Source organism: Onychostoma macrolepis, chromosome 13 (genome assembly GCF_012432095.1).
Source record: "Onychostoma macrolepis isolate SWU-2019 chromosome 13, ASM1243209v1, whole genome shotgun sequence".
Taxonomy (NCBI): Eukaryota; Metazoa; Chordata; class Actinopteri; order Cypriniformes; family Cyprinidae; genus Onychostoma; species Onychostoma macrolepis.
Window position 1 is genome coordinate 6,667,119 of NC_081167.1, and position 22,589 is coordinate 6,689,707.

Genomic DNA, 22,589 nt, shown 5'->3' on the forward strand with positions numbered 1-22,589 from the left:
TCCTTTGGTAAATTAAGGAAACGTTGTTTGACTTATGAGACGCATACGTGGTACGTCATCCGCCTGCACGGCTTCCGCGTATGACAGTCAGCGGAAGTGAGAAAAAAAGTGTTTATTACGTTTGAAATATGGATATTTATCTTGCAAAAACTCATGGATTTGCTACAGGGGGCCTTTATTCAGTATTATATATAGATTATTTTAGCACTTTTACTCCTTTGAATTGGCTTGATTTTTAATTTTTATATTTTCAGTTTTCTTATGAAATTTTCATTTTAATTTTAGTTTAAGTTTTAGTGATTTTTTAATTTTTTTTTTTTAAAGTACTAAAGTTAAAAAGCTAAGACTGAAAACCAAAAATTTAAGCTAAAGAAATATATTTGAAAAAAAATAAAAAAAATTTTTTTCATTTACTTTTATCCAAAGTGGCTTACAAAAGAGGGACAGAAGTAATTCATCATTCATTTTAAGTTTGTGTTTTATTTTTTTTAAACTAATATTTATATTTTAATTTCATTTCATATTTATTTTAATTATTTAATTTTTTTTTTATTTTTCAAATTTGTATTTGTATTTTTTTTGACTGTCAAAGTTTTTGCATTAACCAAATGTGCTGCTTTCTAAAGACTGTTCAGAATTAATTATATTAATTGTGATTATTTTATTGTACATTGGACAGGCCAGACAGACAGACAGACAGACATACAGACAGACAGACAGACAGACAGATAGATAGATAGATAGATAGATAGATAGATAGATAAATAGATAGATAGATAAATAGATAGATAACTCTTTTCCAGATTATATTTTATCATTTTGCTTTAGCACTATGACAATATAGCAGTCAAACAACAAATTATTTAATTCTCACACAGTATAAATGTGTTTTTATGCATAAAAATATACAGTTGCCTTTAGGAATTTTAACAAGGTGATCATTAGCTTTTCATTTAAAAACCTCTGCCTTGAACACAGTATAACATCACAGCCTCTACGGCCTTATTAGAAAATGTTTACCACAACAATATGATAAAAGACACTATTAATCATTAAATAGTTATATTATTTTCAGCAATAATCACAATAAACAATTCTTCCACTTTCTGGAACACTAGATTCTGATTGGCCGGCCGCATCAGTGGAGGATTTTGCTATAATGACTTGCTATTTCTTTTAATGCAGCTCATCCAATTACAGTTTACAAATGGAATTAAATGCACTAAAAGGTATTACCATAATGTGATTTCTATAGCTATATGTTGCAGTTCCAGCACATTTAATCAGTAAAAGTGCTCATCTGGCAATACTGACCATGGCAATACCCAATAATGTGGTATAGTGTATTCTGTTGAGGTGCTATTGATGCTGTATTGATTTTCCTGGTCAAGGTCAAGAGCAAAGAGAAACATCTCTTCTTCTGAGTACACTTCACTGATTGATTGTCTATTAGGGAAGAGCGTTAAATATCCCCTGCATTATGTAGCTCTGAAGCTAATGACAAAGCCAGCTAGCGCATGACTCATTAAGGCCAAGATGAAATAGAGCTCCACCAATTGTGAAAGTGCTTTCTTGGCACAGATGCACAGCACCCGAGTCTCCAGCCACAGAAACTCCACCAAGGACCTTGTTTAGTCACATCAGCTAATAACCACGATGATAAATCACTGCTGGATAATGATATGCGACATAACTTTCTTATGATAAAACACCCTGATGTGCGCAATTATTCTTATGAAACTTTCAGGAAAGACATCTTTTCATCTATTCAGGATACAGAGACAAGGCATTTAATGTTGTTTATTACATACATATAAAATAAGATAGAAAAATACATTATAAACTTGTAACAATGGCTGTTAAAACAGACATGTCTTCTCATAGGCAATACTTGGGCAGGGAACACACACGTTTGGGGCTGAAAGACGGCATGTCGTACACACATATCCACATGATAAAAGACATTCACATGATCAAACTTGATTCTTAAAGCTGAAGTGTGTAATTTTTTTTGTTCAAATCTTTTTATCCCAGTTTAATGTACAGAAACAACTACTGACTTCTGTCAAAACACGGGTCGATGTGTTGTCATTTGGCTTAACCAATGGTGCGAGTCGGGGGGCGGGACTTGTTGGACTGACCAATGGCAGGTGGGGAAGGTGTGCTCGAAAAAATCATTATTTTCACTTTTCTTTTTGGTGTCAGAAATTACACACTTCACCTTTAAACTTAAAAACTCAATCGCAAAACCAGGACAAATCAGACTATTATATTTTTCATTTCTATTGAGTGTGAGACATCATGCTTTTTCAATTACAGTACTCACCTCTCATATTTAAGTTTTTTTTTTTCTTTTGTCAAAATCAAATTTCTGTATTCTTACTTATCAAAATCTGATTTAAATATGTAGATAATTCGCATTTCATATTCCAAAGCATTTTCAAACACATCACGCCTTGATATACCTTCTTTAATATTATACTGTGATGGCACTGCAGAATCATAAGTGGAAATGGGAGGAAATGCAGACACAACAGGAAGACATGTTTGATGTCACAGAGACTCCCCTCAAGACGTCAGAGGCCATTCTGTTGCATAGTAAAGAAAGAGTTTGGAGGGGGATGTGCGTACATTACAATGATACGGTGCAGGCCAGCGCAGGGAGTACACACAGCTTACCCACCATCACCACCTACATACTATTTCATATCCACAAAATATCAGTTTTAATCAGTATTTGTTTTGTTTTCAAAAAATATTTAAATCGAGAAGCAATATCATGTATTAAATTGTCTTGTCAGAGAATATCTCTTGATTAAAAGTGTATTGTTTTCATCCCACTGGCAATTTTTTATTTATATAATTATTTTATTTTTTATTATGTTATATTTATTTTCTGAGTTTTATGCTTAAAACAAGAACTTAATTCAAGATATATATTTTCTCAAAACCAGATAATTATTTACAGTACATACACTGTTATAATAATTAAATATAATAAATATTAGCATTTTAAAATAACTGTTTATTTTATTTGAATATATTTTAAAATGTAATTTATGTCTGTGATGCAAAGCTGAATTTTCAGTGTCACATGATCCTTCAGAAATCATTCTAATATGCTGATTTGCTGCTCAAGAAAACATTTTTTTATTATTATCAATGTTGAAAACAGTTGTGCTGCTTCATATTTCAGTGTAAATATTTTTTTAAGATTTTTTGATGAATGGAAATTTCAAAAGAACATAATTTATTTGAAATAGAGATCTTTTGTATTTTAAAAGACCTAACTTACCCCAAACATTTGAATATTAAACAGCACAACCTTTTCAACATTGACATTGTAAATTGTATATTTCACAATATGAAGTTCCAAATGTAGGTTCTAGAGTCATTCAGTCCTGTCAATTATCACATTGCGAGCCTATATAAGCAGCGTCCCAGTGACAATTCTTCCAGCATCCCTCCACCTCCCCATCTCCTCCTCTATTTCTGTTATTCTCCCCCTATGTAGTTTGAGGGGGAGGGGTGTTGAACTTGGAGCTCAAGCTGAGCCTCGTGTTTGAGTCTCCGTTGAGGACAGCCAGCCAAGTATGTTTACCTTTAACTATCAGAATGGGCAGGCGAACTCGTAAAATTAAAATTTTATTGTATTTATCAGATACACGCAGCCTTGGTGAGCAGAAGAGACTTCTTTCAAAAACATTAAAACAGTCTTAAACTTTTGACCAATTGGTGTTTTAGTTGTATATATACTCTGAAAACTCTTTATCATACACAAACTTCTTATTTGTATATATATTAAGATATTTTTTACTGTAAAACAAGACAAACATACTGACTAAAGTTTTTTTTGGCATTGAATACTGTATATCCTATATACCATTTGTAATACCATACTGATATTACAATGCACTAAACTAAATGCACTCAACATAAAGTGCAAATTAATTCAAGTACTGTGAGCAAAATACCCACAATTCTGAGGGATGAGTCAAGACTGAAGGCAACAAATAGACCTTGACTCCCCGAGTCGGTTTGAAGTAATCGCGTGGTGTGAAAGGCCTTGATTTGATCGCTGTGTAATACTGGGATGGAGCGTTGAGCTGTTCCAGCCGAAACAGGAAGGCAGATTTAGGCTGGTGATCCGTCACTTATGTGGTTCCTGAAGGGAAAGCTGTGTGTACTGACCTGGACTACATTTCCCGAATCCATCGTAAGCCTATGCAGATCTACGTAGACTTATGATGCTTTTGGGAAATGCAGTCCTGGTCTGCTCATTCGCCACTCATGATGACATTCATATTGAACATGAGAACTATGATAAGGCAAAGGCACTTGAATGATATTTCCCTATCAACCCCATCGGTTCAACGAAAGGGTTGTTTTGGTCATCCACGTCTACATCCAATTACAGAAAACTGGATTGTTTTCACTTCATAAAGGGTTCGGTATTGTGTTTTTTTTTCTTCGTTCTCTTCACAATATTCGACAATATAAAATAGTGAGTTGTAAAAATATACGTTCTCTGGAGGATAATAAAAGTGTTTTTCCTATACATGTTTTCTTTCATCACTCTTCGAACATTTATCTACAAATTTCATACATTTGTACAGCAGATAGGCAAGCATGGCTTATACATCCTCAGAGAGGCTTGTTCACTGAAAAGTGTCGGGAAATACTCTTCTTTTTAATGTATTTTCAGCTGAAATGCTTCTCAAATGGCCCGTCGTGACACGTGACGAGCCGCAGTCGTAGTTCACCGGGTAGCATTGATGCGAGAGGGGCATCATCCACACCGTCATGCATTACATTCAGACTCATTACCGTAACTGCAGGATTACTCTAGCGACGGGTTGGGGTGCGATGAAGGGCAGTCCGTTTCCTCAACAGTGCCGTCGATGAGCTGCAGGCTTTTGCACAGCTAACTGGGAGGTCTGGCTTTGATTTAGAGGGTGCGGGGCAAATCATTATTGCTTATTGCTTACAAAGAGTGCAGATCTACAGCGGCAGGAACGTCCGGGCATCTGCCGCCCGCGTCCAACGAGTGAGGTTTAGGGAAGCTGTATATCCACTGCCTGTGACAGCTCTTAGATACTCTTTTTGTCTTTCATTCATTCATTTTAGGGCAGAGGTGTGATCTGCAGGCAGGTAATGGGCAGGTCGTCATTGGGTGGAGAGGTCAGAAGGTCAGGGGTTAGTTGCCAGTGGTGGCTGAGTGGGTTAGAGAGACAAACGAACAGAAAAGGGGGAGGGAAACAAGGAAAGGAGGAAAGAAACAAAAGATAGAGGAGATTAGTTTCAGCTAGTGAAGGCAGGATGACAATATGAAAAGTATTTATAAACCGATCACAAGTAGGCTCTTGATTCAGTCGAGTCTCCCCACAGCACATCTTTTATATCTCAGCAACGTTGAGCTGAGACATAAAACGGTTAAAGTGGATGATATAGTGAGAAAAGGCAGGAAAATACTTTACGCAAATGGATAAAGTGTGTTATTATTCCAGATATGTTTTTATTTAGATTGCTCTGCTGAATTGAAGTGTAATATACTGTATATTTATATTTTTATATATTTAACCCAGCTTAATATGTTAATTTAATGTGAATTGGTTAATTTATAATGAAGCCTTTTGTAGGTTTCCCCGAAACTAATGGTGGTGTTAGTAAACGGATTTATCGCACAACTCTCTCTATAAATGTATATGTATATATAGTATGTCTAACTTTATTTACATACATACAGTACACTCATGTGACGTTATATATACTTAATAGCAAATCAGTTTTTTTGTCGCAAAAAAGTAACTATATTGTCGATCAGCTATTTATATAAAGTTGAATATGAGTATGTCCAACTTTATTCACATACTAGTATACTCATGTAGGGTGATATATTCTATATAGCAAATCTCAATTGCTTGATTGCTTGTCGCAAAATGTAAAATTATATTATCGTCCAACTCTAATATGCCCAATGCAACTATAAGACATGATATTAAGAGATTCTAAATATTAACATCATGATTTTCTTGTAAAGGTGCTTTGAAACAGCGTGTATTGTCTCAACTCGAATGTTTGACTTGAACGTTTTTGAGGGCGGGACTTACTGTTTGTCTGACCAATTGAAAATGGGGGGTGTTCAGAAAGCCAATTTGAAAACAATAATTTATGCATTTAGTTTTTGTGAGGCTATTCACGAAAAAATTACTTCAGATTGAATTAATATCTCTGTTTAAGGTTCTCTTCAAACAGTTGTTTTGTCATGACAGTAATAAATTCAAAAGGGAAAAGTAGCCACTGAGGAAGAGTTCACAATAATGTTCGCAAAACATACACGTCTGAAATCAAGCTTGTGTATTCAGAAGCTTTTGGTTTACGTACTTGCGTAGAGTATGTTTCAGGTCAAAATAACAACTCTCGCTGTGGGTCGACTGAATGTGAGAGCCGTGGAAGAACTGTTGGTCTTCATCTTTGTAATATGGTAAAATCATGAGGTAAAAGCATGATTTTACACACAGTATGAGAAACAGCTTATCCTGACAGGTCACGTGTTAAGAAGGAAGAAATCAAGAGAGAAAACACTCAGAAAATACAAAGGAATACAACTGTGGCAAATGTGTCTAATGGTTAGTAGCAGTCAAGTGAATGGACAGACTGAAGGTACGGTCACACTAGGCTTTAAGCAGGACAGGATATGATGCCATGCTCTAGGCCAGCGGGATTCAGTTAAAGCATTCAAATTGAATTCAAATAGATTCCGTTCAACCAACGCTATCTCACGACCAATTCGTACGTATTTTACGAGGTGGCTAAATCTAAAAGAATTCGCACGACCTCACTCGTACGATTTGTCTAGACGGTAGGTGACGGGTAGGCTTTGGGGGCGGGGCTAGGTTTAGGTCATTCGTACAAATTCAAACGAATTGTGCAACTTGTAAAATACATACGATTTGGAAAAAGTCATATGAATTTGTACGAGTGAGGTCATACAAATTCGTACGAATTAGCCACCTCCTAAAATATGTACGAATTGCCGTGAGATCGGGCTGGTTCAACTCAAATGTTGGGTTTGGATCTAATTAGTGATCTCTGCTTCACGATCTTCGCAATTTCCAACACAATCGCATGGTAATTCGTAGCTATTTTATGTTTTGGCGAATTAGTGGCTAATGTGCATGATTTCTTTAGTACATTTTCATATGATCTGTTCAGACGGCATGTGAGCAGATGTTTAGCGGTGGAATTATGGGCCTTCATGCTTTTTTTCTATAAATCATAGGTTTCCATATGATTCACATTGTACAGATTCATACATAATCGCCACCTCGTAAAATTTTCCCGTGAGATCGGGTTAAACTCCCACAACATTGCAAATCATGCAGCTGTAGAATTTGAAAAAGTTTAAGTGATTTGTATTGAGCCGAAAGGTCAATCTGAGGTTTCTATTGCGCAAACGTCTCTTTTCGCTTTATGACTTCAGATGAGTTCACCAATCCTAAACTTGGTAGTAAAAGAGAGAACTTCCAAGCATATGCTGAGGGTCGCACATGAATGAATGGGAGCAGCGAGTCTAGTGTGACCGGCCATGAGAGCGGCAGCTGCTAATGAAATGAGAGGAGAGGACAGTCAGTGAAGGTCACAGCGTTACCTGACTGCTATTAAGCACTAGAGCTCTTAAGAGGTTCCAGCATTAAGCCGAGAGTTATGATGGAAATGGAAAATCAATGTTTTTCTTAGTAAGAATTCAGGCATTGAGAAATTTAGTCAGAAATAATTTAGGGCCAGAACAACTGCTGGTGGGTTTTTTTACTCAATAAATTTTTTATTGCCTTTTGAAATTCTTTTTTTTCTTCTATTTACAACAACATAAAAATCTTGGCCTTAATAATACAAAGCAACACTACAAGGAATTCTCTAGCATAATAGCCATGGAAATTCAAGCTGTGGGACTTTTAGCCATTACCCTCAGCATTGCAGACTACTGACAAATCACAGGACACATAATATAAAATGCTTTTGCATATAAACATTGAAAAAGTCCTGTCATTCATATATAAAGCCCTAACATATATCCAAAAATATAGGAAATTTTCTAACATGGTGCTATAAAGCTGCTATGATGCATATTTTTCTTTCCTACAAATAGCCCTCTATAATACCATTGCTATCTCTTCCAAAATACAAGTACAATTTGACAATTCATATACATTCCTGCTCCATATATATTTTAGATATATATTTTTATATATATTTTAAAAGCCACAAGTAAATACTATTTTCTTTTTGACAACAAAAATAAAAAGAAGCTTACAGTTAAACATAAAAAAATGTATCAAGTGGAGTTGTTTTTTTTTCTTAAATGCATTTATACTCTGACACGATCACATCCACAGAGTGGCGCTGACATTATCGTCCACTCGGCAGTGGTCAACCGTAAGACTCGACAGATTCGTTTCAGTTTCATGGTCTGAGGTTTGATGTAGGTTTCACTTTTTCAACATGTCTACTCATGAAGAGCAGAGGAGATGAAGGTTTCTGACATATTCAGTGCAAAATAAAAGGCTTGTGCCACATAGAATCTCTTTATCAAATGAGGCAAATATTGACAGATGGAAATAATAATAATAATAATAATAATAAAATAAGTAAACAGCTGAAATAAAAAAGTGATTCGTGTGGTCCAGTACAAATGCACAGATTGGAAATCTGGAAGCTCTGTGCAAATGGGTTCTCAAAAGTAGATTTTCTTCAAAGCAGTAGTTCCGTTATATAAAAACATAGCACAAAAAGGATATGAAAAACAAAACATTAAAAGAGAGGAAGCAATCGCAGTATCTGATCTGCTTGATATCCGTGGTCATTTTGACAGCTTAAGCAAACATCTGTAACAGTAACCATATACACACACATACACACACAAATACACAACGTCTAACCTGCGCAAACTGAATTTTTATGCAGTTAGAAGCATGTGAACAGGGAAATATTAGAGGGTTTTGGCAATACCGAGAGTTGATTTTGTAATTGTTTCATAGTGACGAGGTGATTATTGCACCATGGATGCTTTGTCAAATCATTACCCATCTTAATGTACTCATTAAATTAATCATTTATGGTTGTTGTGATCATTTAAAAATGTGGTGCTGGGGACAAAATTAAAATCAAATTAAAAACTAATATAAACCTAGAAATAATTTTGGATAAATGAAGAAACGTTATGAAAGACTGAAGCTTAAGACGCTCATCTGATCTTATCATTTTAAAATCACGCTGGAGAACACAATCAGGCTTTACATAGACTTGTAGAGTTTACTTTTAAATTTGTGTTAATTTGTCAAGTCAACTTTATATGTATCTTTTTATGAAATAAATATGGCCTTTTCACTAATGGTCTCACACTATTCCATTCATCAGACCATTCATTTTTTTCAGGAAAATAAAAAAAAATCAGATTTTCTTTTCTATTTTTTTAATAACTAATTGACATTACAAAATGCACTTCAATTAGGTCAGTTGGCGGTACAGAAAATATCAATACTATTCATACAAGATTGCATACTATTCAGATTTTTATAACTGCCAATCACATCTGCATCAGAAGATAACATCTTATTACATTAATATTTAAATACACCCTAACCAATTAATTAATAAACATTAAAATGGTTTAATTAATCAGGCTGCATCCAAAAATATTCCAATTACGTATTACACTTTTTAAAAATTTCCATTTAAAGCCAAAGTGTCTAATTTCTAGTGTCATCAAACAGAACTGCATAAAATAACACTAATATTATGTCAATTTTTCTGTGCTCAAAAAAACTGGTCAATGTTTTGAAGGACTCAAAGTTTTTGGCTCTATCATTTCAAGGGAATCAACCTATAAATGGCTTAATATTAATGACTGCGTATATTTTAACACTGACAAAATGACACACTTCAGCTTTAAAAATATCCTAATGGCATTTTTCTGTTTTGAAAAGCCTATAACCTATTGATAGTGAATGTGGATTTTAACACACATTATTGCTATCGCTGCGATATTTATTTGTATATCCACACTACATGTAATTATAAACAGTCACTTTAGCTCATTTGGAAAAGACACATTCATGATCTATTCAAATGGCTCCCAAATGTTTCAAGAGTCAATATATAAAAAGCCTGTTTAGTGTTTGCATAACTAGAGAGAACTAGAAATGTTGAGCGTAATGGGGTGAATAAAGCCCATGTTCACATGAATAGCTCCATTATTTGTCATCAACATCATGCTGAAATCATAAGGTCATCAAAATAATGGAATGAAGTCAACCACTCCACCTGCGCAGGAAAGACCACGTGCGTGTGTGTGTGTGTGTGTGTGTGAACTGAAGGGTTTAAAACAAACACACCATATTAAACAGAACGGTGTACTGAATTCAAGCTGTGGATGGCACGTCTTTTAACATGCTCAAACTGCACATGCTTCACAACAGATCAGGACCAACAGTGAGTTGCTACTGGTAATGAGTAGAAGCACATGGACTAAACTAACCTCTGTCTGCGGTCACTACCCTTTGGTAAGGATGGACGCGCATTTCGTGCCTTCGAACTTTAGTTGTCACTGCACCTGCTTGGATTGCAATAACATCACCAGAAAACAGATCAGTCAAACCTCACAGTCTCCAAATCATCCCGAATGTGTTTGACAAACGCAAATCATTTAAATTATACAAGTTAAGGCACAAATAATACTTTTTTTTTTTTCCCATATGTAAATATTTCAACACTTTTTTGTACAAAATTCAAACATGGTTTCATTTATCCTCGGCGGATCCGTGGGTTTTTGCGTAGCTTGGATACAGTATGACAGACAGGAGTGCACACTCTCAACGGGAAGCTTTACTAGTCACGTAATCTTGCGCTGGAGCGACAGTGTCTTTAAATATAATACTGATAAAGTCACTCTCTGAGAGAGAACAACATTTAGGCACATCTGCTGGAGTACAAAAAAAGGAGAATAGAAATGTACGGCAATGAATTAAGTGATTAGTAAAGCAGAACAATCGATTTTCGAGGCGTAGCAGTCAGCCGCACAGTCCAGGGGAAGTATGTGGGAGTATGGAGGCATATGTATGGCATTACAAGCATAGCCGCTGTGGGCTCTGGGGATAGCCAGTGTAAACGAACAGGAGTGTGTCTGACTGACTGCTAGGCCAGATTCATGCTCTGAACAAACATCACTCAAAACCAACAAGGCAGCTGTGAAACGAAAGCGTGTGAATGTTAACACTCAGATCGGATGAGGGGCTCAGTGAGGATCCTGGGAAACGCATTTAGCCTTTCGTGGGGTAAGCCACACCTAAAGAATAAAGGAAGGGAAGGGGAAATTAGTGGCAGGACTGACGGTCCTCTGGGAAACAACACACACCACAGTCAGACGGAGCACGTTTTAGGACAGTTCGTGAGGCGGTGGCACTGGGAGGATCTCAATAAATCGAGGTCATAAACTTAAAAAATAAAAACATTTTTGGGAGTTTTTAATGTTTTTGAAAGAAGTAGCCTATATGCTTGCTACATTTATTTGATCAAAAATATGATATTGTCATTTATTCCTTTGATGATATACTGAATTTTCAGAATCATTACTCCAGTCTTTGGTGTCACAAGATCATTCAGAAATTGTTCTAATATGCTGAATTGCTGCTCACAAAACAGTTTTTATAATTATTAATGTTGAAAACAGTTGTGCTGCTTTTCAGAATTTTTTTTGATGAACATTATTTATTTGAAACAGAAATCTTTTGTAACGTGATAAATGTTTTTGCTGTTTCTTTTGTTGCAGTTTAATGCATCCTTGATGAAAAAATATAAATTTTACTGATCCCCAACCTTTGAATGGTAGTGTATCATATGCATCATATTTAAACTAAAAATCAAAAGACAAATATGACATTATATAATAAAATAAAGCTGTATTAAGATATTTTGCAAAGTGACATAAGACAATTAAGCATAATTTCCCATATTGTCATTACATATGGGTGTTTTGATTTAGCTTTTTCTTTTTTAATAATGCATATCATTTTAAATACTTTTACTAGAGCTGTAATACTGCAGCGCAATACTATTATAATTGCTTATTTCTTTGCATAACAGTGTTGAGAAAAATATTTTTAAATTTGTAGGGTTTGATGCAAGCTTTACACGCAGTGACAGACACAAAACACTTTCCATTCAGTAAATATGACTGAATTCAGATGATTTATGCACTTCATATCAACACTTTGGGGTTTCCATGTAAATAAATTACCATTTGAATGTATATGCTGATAAAATTTGCAATAGCTTATAATCTGTTATTAAACGAAATACCCAATGTAGTAACTTTTCATACTATTTTATCGTCAAAGGCTATTTTTGCATTCACGCTTCAATTCAACTTATGCGTGCGATTTGAAAAAGGCCTTGCAGAGATGAGAATATATTGGGAAAATGTTACAATGCTTCTTCTCGCCAAACTTGGGGTAGACTATGACCCGAACATGTTGTTAAAAGGCTTTGATAACTCTGTATGTAAAAAAAATTATATTATAAGGCAATATCCTCACTGTTTGATTATATATTGTGACTATGCCATTTTAGATTTTAAGCCAAAATGCCCCACCATAGTGCATTAAACTGTCCTAAAACGGCTCGATGAACAGCCTGGCTTTCAACAGATGCCCCATCTCAAAAAGTTTCCCTCCCAATTTAAGCAGCCCCCATTTGAGCCCCACTGTCCCCTCACCATCCTCATGTTGCCCCTCCTGATGCCCCTCACCCTGATGCGGCCCGCTCAGACTGAGGGATGGGGGTCATCCAGAAAGGCTTGTGCAGCAGTTTGGGGCTCAGTGCTTTGTCTCCCTCATCATTGTACACATAAAAAACTAAAACATCACATTACAGATCAAAACAAAAGTACAAAACCAAAAAAAAACAAAAAAAACAGAAAAACAAAAACCATGATTCAAAGAAACAGACAGAATGAAAGAGGCCGGGGAGTCCAGCCAGTCCGATAATAGGGAGGCGGGGCAGGGGGCGTGTCTGCGGTGTGAGGGAGGGGCTTGTCGGAGGGGGCGGGGGAGAGAGGGGGCACTTTAAAAGGGAGGCCGACCGGTTGGCTCTCCGCGCTGGACTGTGATGGGAATGTGACAGGTCTGAAAGCCCAGGTAGAGGGGCAGCTCTTCGGCCTTTGAGGATGCTGTATAGGTCACACAAGAGAGAAGACAGGGTGAAAACCTCCCCTTAGCTCTCCCACCACCAAAACATCCTATCTGTTATGGGACGTTCACACACACAACAATTATATCACTGGAGGCTGCAAGTGGTTCTGCTCCACTGGTTCTGCCTTAATTAACCAAATGAGAAAAAAAAATAACGTGCACGGTTATTATGATTATTATGGTAATCAGCAGCAAAAGCAGGTTTTTCATTGAATCTTCTGCAAGAACTGTCATACAATCAGACAACACCAAAGCCTGTCACTTTCTTCTTAGAACTTCTACTCTAAGAAGAGTTTTGTGAATCCAGCCCCAGATTATTCATTGTCTGGTACACACACACAATTCATTATTAAGTCTGGCACACACATTTTTTTTTTAGATGTAGTTAAAATGTAAATGTAATATTATAAACTGGGAAGTTCTTAATGGTTCTGGTGGGGTGTCCATAGCTTTAAAAAAAAGTTAATCACAAATGCAATTTACTGGCTATAAAAATAAGTTGCCATTATAATTTGGCAAGGTTTTTAGATTTCAGCAGTGCATAATATCTCGTGAATGTTGATAAATGATGAACGATTATGAACGAATAAATCAAACTTATTTTGAATGCTGTCATTTTCTTAGATGTTTTTTATGCACCAATATCTCTACACACTATCAGATCAAAGTTTGGACAACTGACTATATGATATTCTGAAAAACATTTTGATTATTTTTGTAAAGGCTTATGCTGAAATACCTGAAAGTAGTTTTGTAAACACATATACATTTTTATTTTTAATTTTATTTAATTGTACTTTTAATTTTAATTACAAAAAATAAATAAAACTACATTTTTAAATGTATTTTTCCTACATTAATTAAACCGGATAGTGAAGGAAATGCAGTCCAGCATATTCCTTCAGTACTGTTTATCCTGGGAAAAATCTAATGAAGTTAATATCAAATACATTTAGTTTGTTTAAGTTTTTTTGGTCACTCTTTTGGTTTCCATACCTGCATTTATATGATTTAATAGTTTTGATGACTTACTTTTGTTTCATACTAAGTATAGTATATAAGTACTGACATACTGCTTGAGACTTACTGATATAAAAATTAAAAGGCAACTTTTTTTGGAGTACTACTTGTGCACAATGCACATTTCTTAATATTAAGCCTAAATGTGTTTTAATGTCACTATTGATAAGGATTGTATGATCTTTGAATAATATCAGTCTTTAAATGCAAGATATTTAAAGTGTACCTGAAGCATACTTGCAACTCTAGCACAATCAAATATACTTCAGTATTTCTTTAGTTGGACCGCACAATTAAAGTGCATTAAGCACAAAATTAATTATTCCAATTTAGATGACTTTAAGTATACCAGTCGTATACCAGAAGTACAATTGCAGGGTTTTTTTTATTAAGCACATAAATACGTAAATGCATTTGTAGTACACTTAGCCTAAAATTAATGTATTTCAAATGCATTTTAGTTGATTTATTTTTCACTATGGAACTGGTAACATTTATGTCTCCATCTTGTGCCTCACATCACTGCTCATTTGCATAAAGATGAACTTTTCTCAAGGTTGCTGTATCGCTGGACACACCCACACCAGTCGCTGTCAATCACGAACTGTCGCTGTAAATAACTGACTTCTAGTTGCTGCAAACCGCTGTATGTGTGAACATGCTGTAGCGGCCTTCCCTCTACCCCAGAAACATCCACCCACAGACAGCGTAAGGCTGGTACAGTCCTATAAGGTCCGTGCTGCGAATCATCCTGCTTGAGACGAGCTCAATAAACATACTTATTGGACAGGAGCTAAACCCTACTTCATCTGCTCTAATTGGACACGCTGCTCTTGGCATTGGGATGGGCTATTTGTTGCTGCTCAACTTAACACCGTGCCTTTGGGAGAAGCCAGTGTTAAACTGGCAGAATGCTGTTGGTAACATGATATTCATAATCGGCTTTTCTCAAGTGCTTTAATGAAGCCATACAGCTTGTGTGGAGTGGAGAGGACAGGGCTTTTGAGAGAGAACGCTCTCATTATTCATATAAAGCCAGTAGAGCACTTAAAAGCCAAATCATTTATGCAAACATTTCTTTTTTTATGATGCGGGAGGACTTTTTATGACACTAAATGGATTAAGTGGAAAATACTTGATGCATTGTTGTTTGCTCTTTTATATTATTGCCTATTACTTGCTTCTGTGACAGCAGAGGCTGGTGGTGCTGGTAGCCCTAATGGGGGAAACCAGAGGCTTTTCGTTGGTGTAGGAGGGCAGGATTTGTGTGTTGGGGGCTATTTAAGAGGAATGGCATGGGACAGGGGTGGGCGGTATGACTCAAATCATACATTACAGCATGAGACTTTTTATAATGGTACAGCAATATATCATAGTGTACTTTATGAAGATGAAAGGTAATTCATCTTGTTGATAGTTTCTCTTTTTATATGGAACTTCATGTACGCAAACAAAAAGATCAGGGGCCGGATTCACTAAATGTTATTAGGAATAAAATTTGTCTTAACTATCTCTTCTTATTTTCTAAGTAAAGAATAAAGATAATTGAATAAAGATAATTATAAATAATTGAATTATAAATATCTTAGAATTAGAATTCATGAAAAGAAGGTTCTTAAAAATAATAATACAACAAATAGTTCACCCAAAAATAAAAATTACTGAAAATTTACTCATCTTCAGGCTATTCAAGGTATAGACAAGTTTGTTTCTGTATCAGGACAGATTTGGATAAATTTAGCATTACATGACTTGTTCACCAATGGATCCTCTGCAGTGAATGGGTGCCATCAGAATAGGTTAGGGTCCAAACAGCTGATAAAAACATCACAATAATCCACAAGTAATCCACAGCACTCCAGTCCATCAATTAACATCTTGAGAAGTGAAAAGCTGTGTGTTTTTGAGAAACAAATCCATCATAAAAGCCTTTTATCTTTAAATCTTAACTTCTGGCCAAAATACCAGTCCAATAATCCATAATATGGTTCCCTCCATTAAAAAATTCCCATCCCCTGTTATCCTCTCACATCAAAATGTGCCCTAAGATCCGTTTTGGACTGTTTTCATTTGTAAATAGTGCATATTTCTCTCCTGATTCAGACATGATTACTTTTTCAGTGGAGAAAACAATATTGTGGACAGAGGACTCAAATTTAACCAGAAGCAACAATTTGAAGTTAAAAGCGTCTTAATAGTAGATTTGTTTCATATAGCTTTCCACTTCACAAGATGTTAATTGATGAACTGGAGTAGTGTGGATTGATTGTGAATTATTGTGATGTTTTTATCATCTGTTTGGACTCTCATTCTGACGGCACCCATTCACTGCAGAGGATCCATTGGTGGATGCTACATTTCTCCAAATCTGTTCTGAAGAAAGAAACTCTTCAACATCTTGGATGGCCTAAGGGTGAGTACATTTTCAGCGAATTTTCATTTTTGGTGAACTATTGAACTTATGGAATTAGAAACCCTCAAATGTAAGATATTTAATGAGAGTGCAGGAAAGATGGAGCGCAAATGAATGCAACAGACACTCCATCATGAGACACGGTCTTTAGAAAACCAAGTGCAGAATGGCGGTCAAACCAGTTGTAACAAAATAACAGCATGCATGCTTATTATGATTATGGTAATCTGCAGGCAGGGCCAAAAGATGGCCTTTGAGGTGTTTTCCATTGAGTTGATTATTGAGTCTTCTGTATGAATCACAATACAATCAGATGACACCACAGCCTGTCTTCTCAGGATGTTCGGTCCCACTTTATATTATGTGGCCTTAATTTCTATGTACTTATTTTTTTTATTTAAGTACAAAGTACTTATTCTGTTCATATAGCATTTCAAAACATGCAACACGTTACAAACATGTTACATGCACTTACTATTACAATGTAATAAATTATGCATAATTACATGCAAGTAGCCCTAAACCAAACCTTAACCATATAGTAAGTACATGTAGTTAATTAATATTATTTAGTACTTAAATGTATAATTACACTGTAATAAGGACACATTAAAATGAAGTGTAACCCAAAACACTTTTGCTGCTATTGATGTGGGATACGGGTAAGGTTACGGACAGGTTTGGTGGTATGGGTAGGTTTAAGGGTGGGTTAAGGTGTAAGGGATGGGTCAACAGCGTAATTATAAATATAATTACAGAAATTCATTACAGATGTAATTACATGCAGGTATTTTTTTTTAAATACAAGTACAATGTAAAACATGTATGTACACAATAAGTGCATTGTACCAAATGATTCATTTAAATGTAAGTACATAGTAGTTAATGCCATGTAATATGAAGTGGGATTAGATGTTCTTAAAAAAATATTTTAGAACTTCTTAAGCATTTTTCAAGAATGGCACTTAAGATATATTCTTACAACCGTCTTAGACTTTATCTTAAGCATTAATTTTAACTTTTTTAAGATTTTTGTGATTCCAGCCCCAGATTATTCATATATACTGTAAGTCTGGCACAAAACATTTTAAATACACTGAAATTGTAAAAGCAATGGATAGCAAATGGATAGTACAGACCCCGAAGTCTGACCATGCATGAGTTTCGCTAGGTTGAGATTTGATCGGCAACCAAAAACAATCAAACTTGCTTCAAATAGTGCAACTTCAGTTTTAGGTTTTGTATTTTTACCCCATATTTCTTTATAGCACATGCAAGTAAGGTAAAGCAGATACATTTACAAAATGTAACATGGTATGAATGGTCATACCGCCCAACCCTAGTGTACAGCCCTGTAAGGCATGAGAGTCCACAGCCCATGCTGAAGGATGTTCTGAGATCTTGGGGGTCTGTGTAGCGAGACAGGTGTAGCTATGCTTACCTAAGACCCCGCTGGAGTCGATAGGATACTCCAGAATGGAGGTGGCAGGGGCCAGTGTGTAGGGGTAGTCATAGGGCGTTGCGTAAATCAGGCCCGACTCTGGACCGGGCTGCATTAGGGTGGCGGTTGCCGGGTGGGCCGAGCCATTGGGCATGACGGTCTGGATCTGGCGGATGAGGGGCATGATGGTAGGCCCCGCTGGCGTAGGCGTGCGCAAGGCGTTGGGCGGCAGGACAGGTGCTGGGCCGGTGATGATCCGTGGTGCCTGGGCGCTTGCTGCAAGAGAGAATGCAAGGGCAGCTGCGGTGAGCGGAAAAATGCGAGGGTAGGGGTGGATGAAGACAGGTGGGGTCGGGACAAAAAACACAAAAACCGTTAGTACCATGCACAGGCAAACACTGAACACAGAGCATGACAGCGATGCTATTTAGCTATTCATTAGTAAACAAGGCAGGGGAGGAGCCAGTGCGTTCAAATAACACACTCCTGCAGTTCCACAGCGCTTCAGTATTATTTACTGAAGCAGCAAAGCGAAGAGGAGGATGTCACAACAATCGGTAAATTAAGGAAACGTTGTTTTCACAGATAGCAGTGCATGTTCTCTATTCTTTCAGCTCATTAGCTGCTCTTTGGATGCATGTGCTAATTCTGGATCACAATACTGATACACTTGTCAGAGCATTAATCAGGGAATCAGGGTTACTTGAGAGAGGATTACTGAGAGCTGCGGTTACAAAGGCCTCAAACAATACTGTCTCTGTATGCTTGAGAGGAGGTGGCGGCTTACGTGATTTGATATTGGCGTCTCTGTAGGTGCCATTAAGAATGGCCAGTTCCATCAGTTGCATCTTCTTCAGACTGTCCTCGCCTTCAGCCTGACGGTGTAAAGAAATGAAAAGACGTCAAAAACAGATGCACACAAACACAACACGCTACTGTTACTATTCACACTGCAGCTAATAGTGTTCTTCTTCTCTCACTCCGTGTCTCACACATAAGTTTGGCCAATGCATTACAAGCACAGTGTCTGTTGTATATAGTTAATGTGTGTTCTTGCTCTACTGTGGCGGTAATAAACCTCAGTACCCAAGGGAGTGATACAGTTTCCTTCAAATGTATGTGCCATTAAAACAGATGTGTTAAGGTAGGTAGCTATAAACATGTTGACAGCTTAAATAACTAAGTATTCTGCTCTGCCATGAAAATAGACAAAGAGAAAACTAATCATAAAGACAGACATCGACCTGCAGTAACAAGCACTAAGAATGTGTACTGACACACTGTGGAACACAACAATGTGTGAAATCAAGCTTGCAGATACCATAGATCCCACGTGAATAAAGTGTGATTAATTGTACTGACTGTGCACTTCAAATCTTAAAAGCATATTAAGAAATCTGTACTTGCTGATACTATAATATTAATGAAATATTAATAAAACTTTTTAACACAAGTAGATACACTTTTAAAAAGTGCACTTAGCAATAATGCATAATTAAAAGTTACTTTAAAGTACATTTTAAATCATGTTTTAATAATCTTTTGTTATGCTTTAATAAGTACACTTTGATTTGTTGACTAACGTACTAAAGCACTTGATTTTAATTTTTTTCAATGTCAATGTTAAATATTAAAAGTTAGTTAAATGTACTAAATTGCAAAGTCATCAAACAAATGTGTAATTGCAAATATATTTAAATACATGTCTGACAAGTTTCAATAGAAATGACGTTAAAGTATATTTTAGTTTACCATAAATGCTTGTCAGTGCATTCAGTAGTACACTTTAGCCACATTTCAATGACAATAGAAGTAATTATAAATTAATAATTAACCTTGCACACCTGCAAGTAAAAGACAGGTGCGGAGGAAAACTGACCAAACCAAGGCCAAATACAAAAAAACACTCAAAAGTCCCACACACTGTCAATGCTTGCACATATATGCAATTCTTTATTAACAATTTTTTGGTCCTATGACCTTCATTAGCTATGAAATTTTTTATGAAATTACATATAAAATTTGTAGTTAAGTCCTACTTGCGTGGGTCAAAAAAGCACTAAATTCCGACTAATTGCATTACTATAAATTTTAACTATCACCCATTTTCATTTAGTTGCAATTAATATGCAATTACATTGTTCACACTTAATTATATTCTTTTAAAGTATATTATTTCCGTAATATACATGCTAAAACATGCTAATTCTATTATTCACAGTGCAGCTTTTTTCTAAAAATCTAAATCTCACAAAGGTTTTTCTAATTTTCGGCACTGTATGGGGACTAAGGCCAGAAATATACTCTATACAAGTATGGCAAGATAAATGTTCTGTTGTACATACTTAATGTGTGTTCTTGCTCTACTGTGGCGGTAATAAACCTCAGTACTCAAGGGAGTGATAGAGTTTCCTTCAAATGTCTGTGCCATTAAAACAGGTGTGTTATTATTCTGGTAGCTAGCTACGAACATGTTGATCATTTAAATAACTGTGCTCAGCAAGATTTTCTCCAAACTGCTGATCTGCCCATGGCAAAAGACAACCGAAACAGAAAACTAATCACATAAGACAACGACTTACATTAAGGTCTGATATAAGCATTAAGAATACATACTTGTGCTGGATTACGAATTGCATTCAGACACTTTTTGAAGCATAGGCTAAATGCGTGAAATCGAGCTTGCATAACTAGCATTTGAATTCACAAAAAATGCACGGTTTATGTTTCAGCCTGAACTAATTACAAGTAGTGACGATGAACTACTGTACATTGTCTAGAAGTGTGACGGTAGCTCAGCTGTTTTCAAAATAATGTTGCTTTCCCAGCTATTTCCTTTCATCACTCCATAGCATTTCCAGAATTCCCGGCATAGTATTTAATGTCATCTGTTTAGCTAAATTATTTTTCAAAAAGTTAACTACAATTAACCACCTTCACCTTTTAAAGCTGGCATGGAACAAAAATTGCAGTTGTCTTTTTTCCCTTTTGTGATGTATATTTTTGTGAAATGGCTTCTTGAATGAAAAACGTGACTTGATTTAGTCCATTATGAATTGCACAGATTAATCATTTTTAGCATCTGCAACATTCCATAAAAAAAAAAAAAAAAAAAAATGAACTAGTCAATTCTTAAGTTATTTTGCTTAGACTCTGAATAGTAACAAAAATTCTGCCAAAACAGTTTTTCACTTAATTTAATTTAAATATAACCGCAGTAAATTTAAAAATGAAAATAAAAAATAAAGAAGAATAATAGATTCTTATATAATTTTACTGTCTTTTTTGTATTGCATTTGTTGTATCCAAATGTAACATGTTTTTCTGTATGGTCAGGAAAAAAGAAGAAAAAAGGAAAATAATAAAACATAAAATACATAAAAATAAAAAAAAACAAAATAAAATAAACAATAAATTGTTGCTTGCTCATTTGTACTATGGAACAACACTAGAAGAAAGGGACAATGCATGCCATGTCCCTCACATCGTGTCTGAGCTCCGAGAGATCAGAGCTGCCCAGCATTCACTCCCTCAGTCTCAGTCTCAGTCTCTGTCCCGTGTGGAGATGAGTTACAGTAAGAGAGATGTATTTACTGTCCTGCAGCGCTGCTCCTCTAAGGGGCCGGTCCCCTGCGCCCTCCAGTCAATGCTGAAACGCTGCCCGCTCCCTGTGTATCTAAATATCAATACTTTATTAAGTCAAGAGCCCGCTGATGAATAGAGCGGGACAGAGCTGTTATAAATCACTCTCTGTCTTTATTTAATCAGCCTAATGTGCTCTGTCCTTGAGAAGCAGGCCTCTGAGAGAGCCGCGCTGCACATTCACTTATCAGAACCTGAGAACGAGGTGAGAAAGTTTGGGGGAAAAACTCTTTTCGGAGATGGCCTACATAGAAGAACTTATGAAAGTTATGAAATATATATGTTATTTCTTACTGTGTTGTTGTTTTGATCTACAGTATTTCGTCCTGGTGAACAGACATGCTTTATTAGCGATGACAGATGATGGGAACGCAGGAGGCTATATCTCTTGTTTTGAAAGCTCCAGGAGGGTGAAGTGAGCTTGGTCTCATGGATAAAAGAGAGTATTTAATGGCTAGGTATAGCGTTGAATAAGAGCGTTTGATTCTGCAGGACAGCTGAATAATTTAATAAGGTTTTTGTCAATTTTGTGGTAAAGCTACTGGTTCTAACTATTGTAAGATAGATCAAATAATGTGAGAAGATATATTGTTAAAGGGATAGTTCAAACTAAATGAAAATTTAATGAGTTTCTTTCCTCTGTTGAAGAAAATGGTATAACCGAAGATGTTGCTGGTCCCCATTGACTTCTATAGTTATAAAAAATACTATGGAAGTCAATGGGGACCAGAAACTGTGAAACGCATTCTTCAAACTGTGAACTATCTTCTTTTGTGTTCAGCAGAAGACTTAAATACAGGTTTAGGTCAACTTGAGGGTAAGCAAA

General features: G+C 36.0%; 1 protein-coding gene across 7 annotated transcripts in view; it reads right to left on the reverse strand.

Moving 5' to 3' along the window:
- Positions 1 to 431: 431 nt before the first annotated feature.
- Positions 432 to 22,589, reverse strand: part of LOC131552144 (KH domain-containing RNA-binding protein QKI) — a 121,801-nt gene continuing 99,643 nt past the window's right edge. For 3 of the 7 annotated variants that reach the window (XM_058795702.1, XM_058795706.1, XM_058795705.1), the window contains exons 5-7: positions 18,909 to 18,996; positions 18,122 to 18,421; positions 12,806 to 13,225 (exon numbers count right to left, since the gene is read on the reverse strand). In XM_058795702.1, coding sequence (XP_058651685.1) covers positions 13,122 to 13,225; positions 18,122 to 18,421; positions 18,909 to 18,996 — 492 coding nt within the window. In that variant the 3' untranslated portion in view covers positions 12,806 to 13,121. Of the gene's footprint in view, positions 5,215 to 10,537; positions 10,616 to 12,805; positions 13,226 to 18,121; positions 18,422 to 18,908; positions 18,997 to 22,589 lie in introns of those variants that run through there. The other 4 variants (XM_058795703.1, XM_058795707.1, XR_009273914.1 and 1 more) reach the window with 4 other exon arrangements.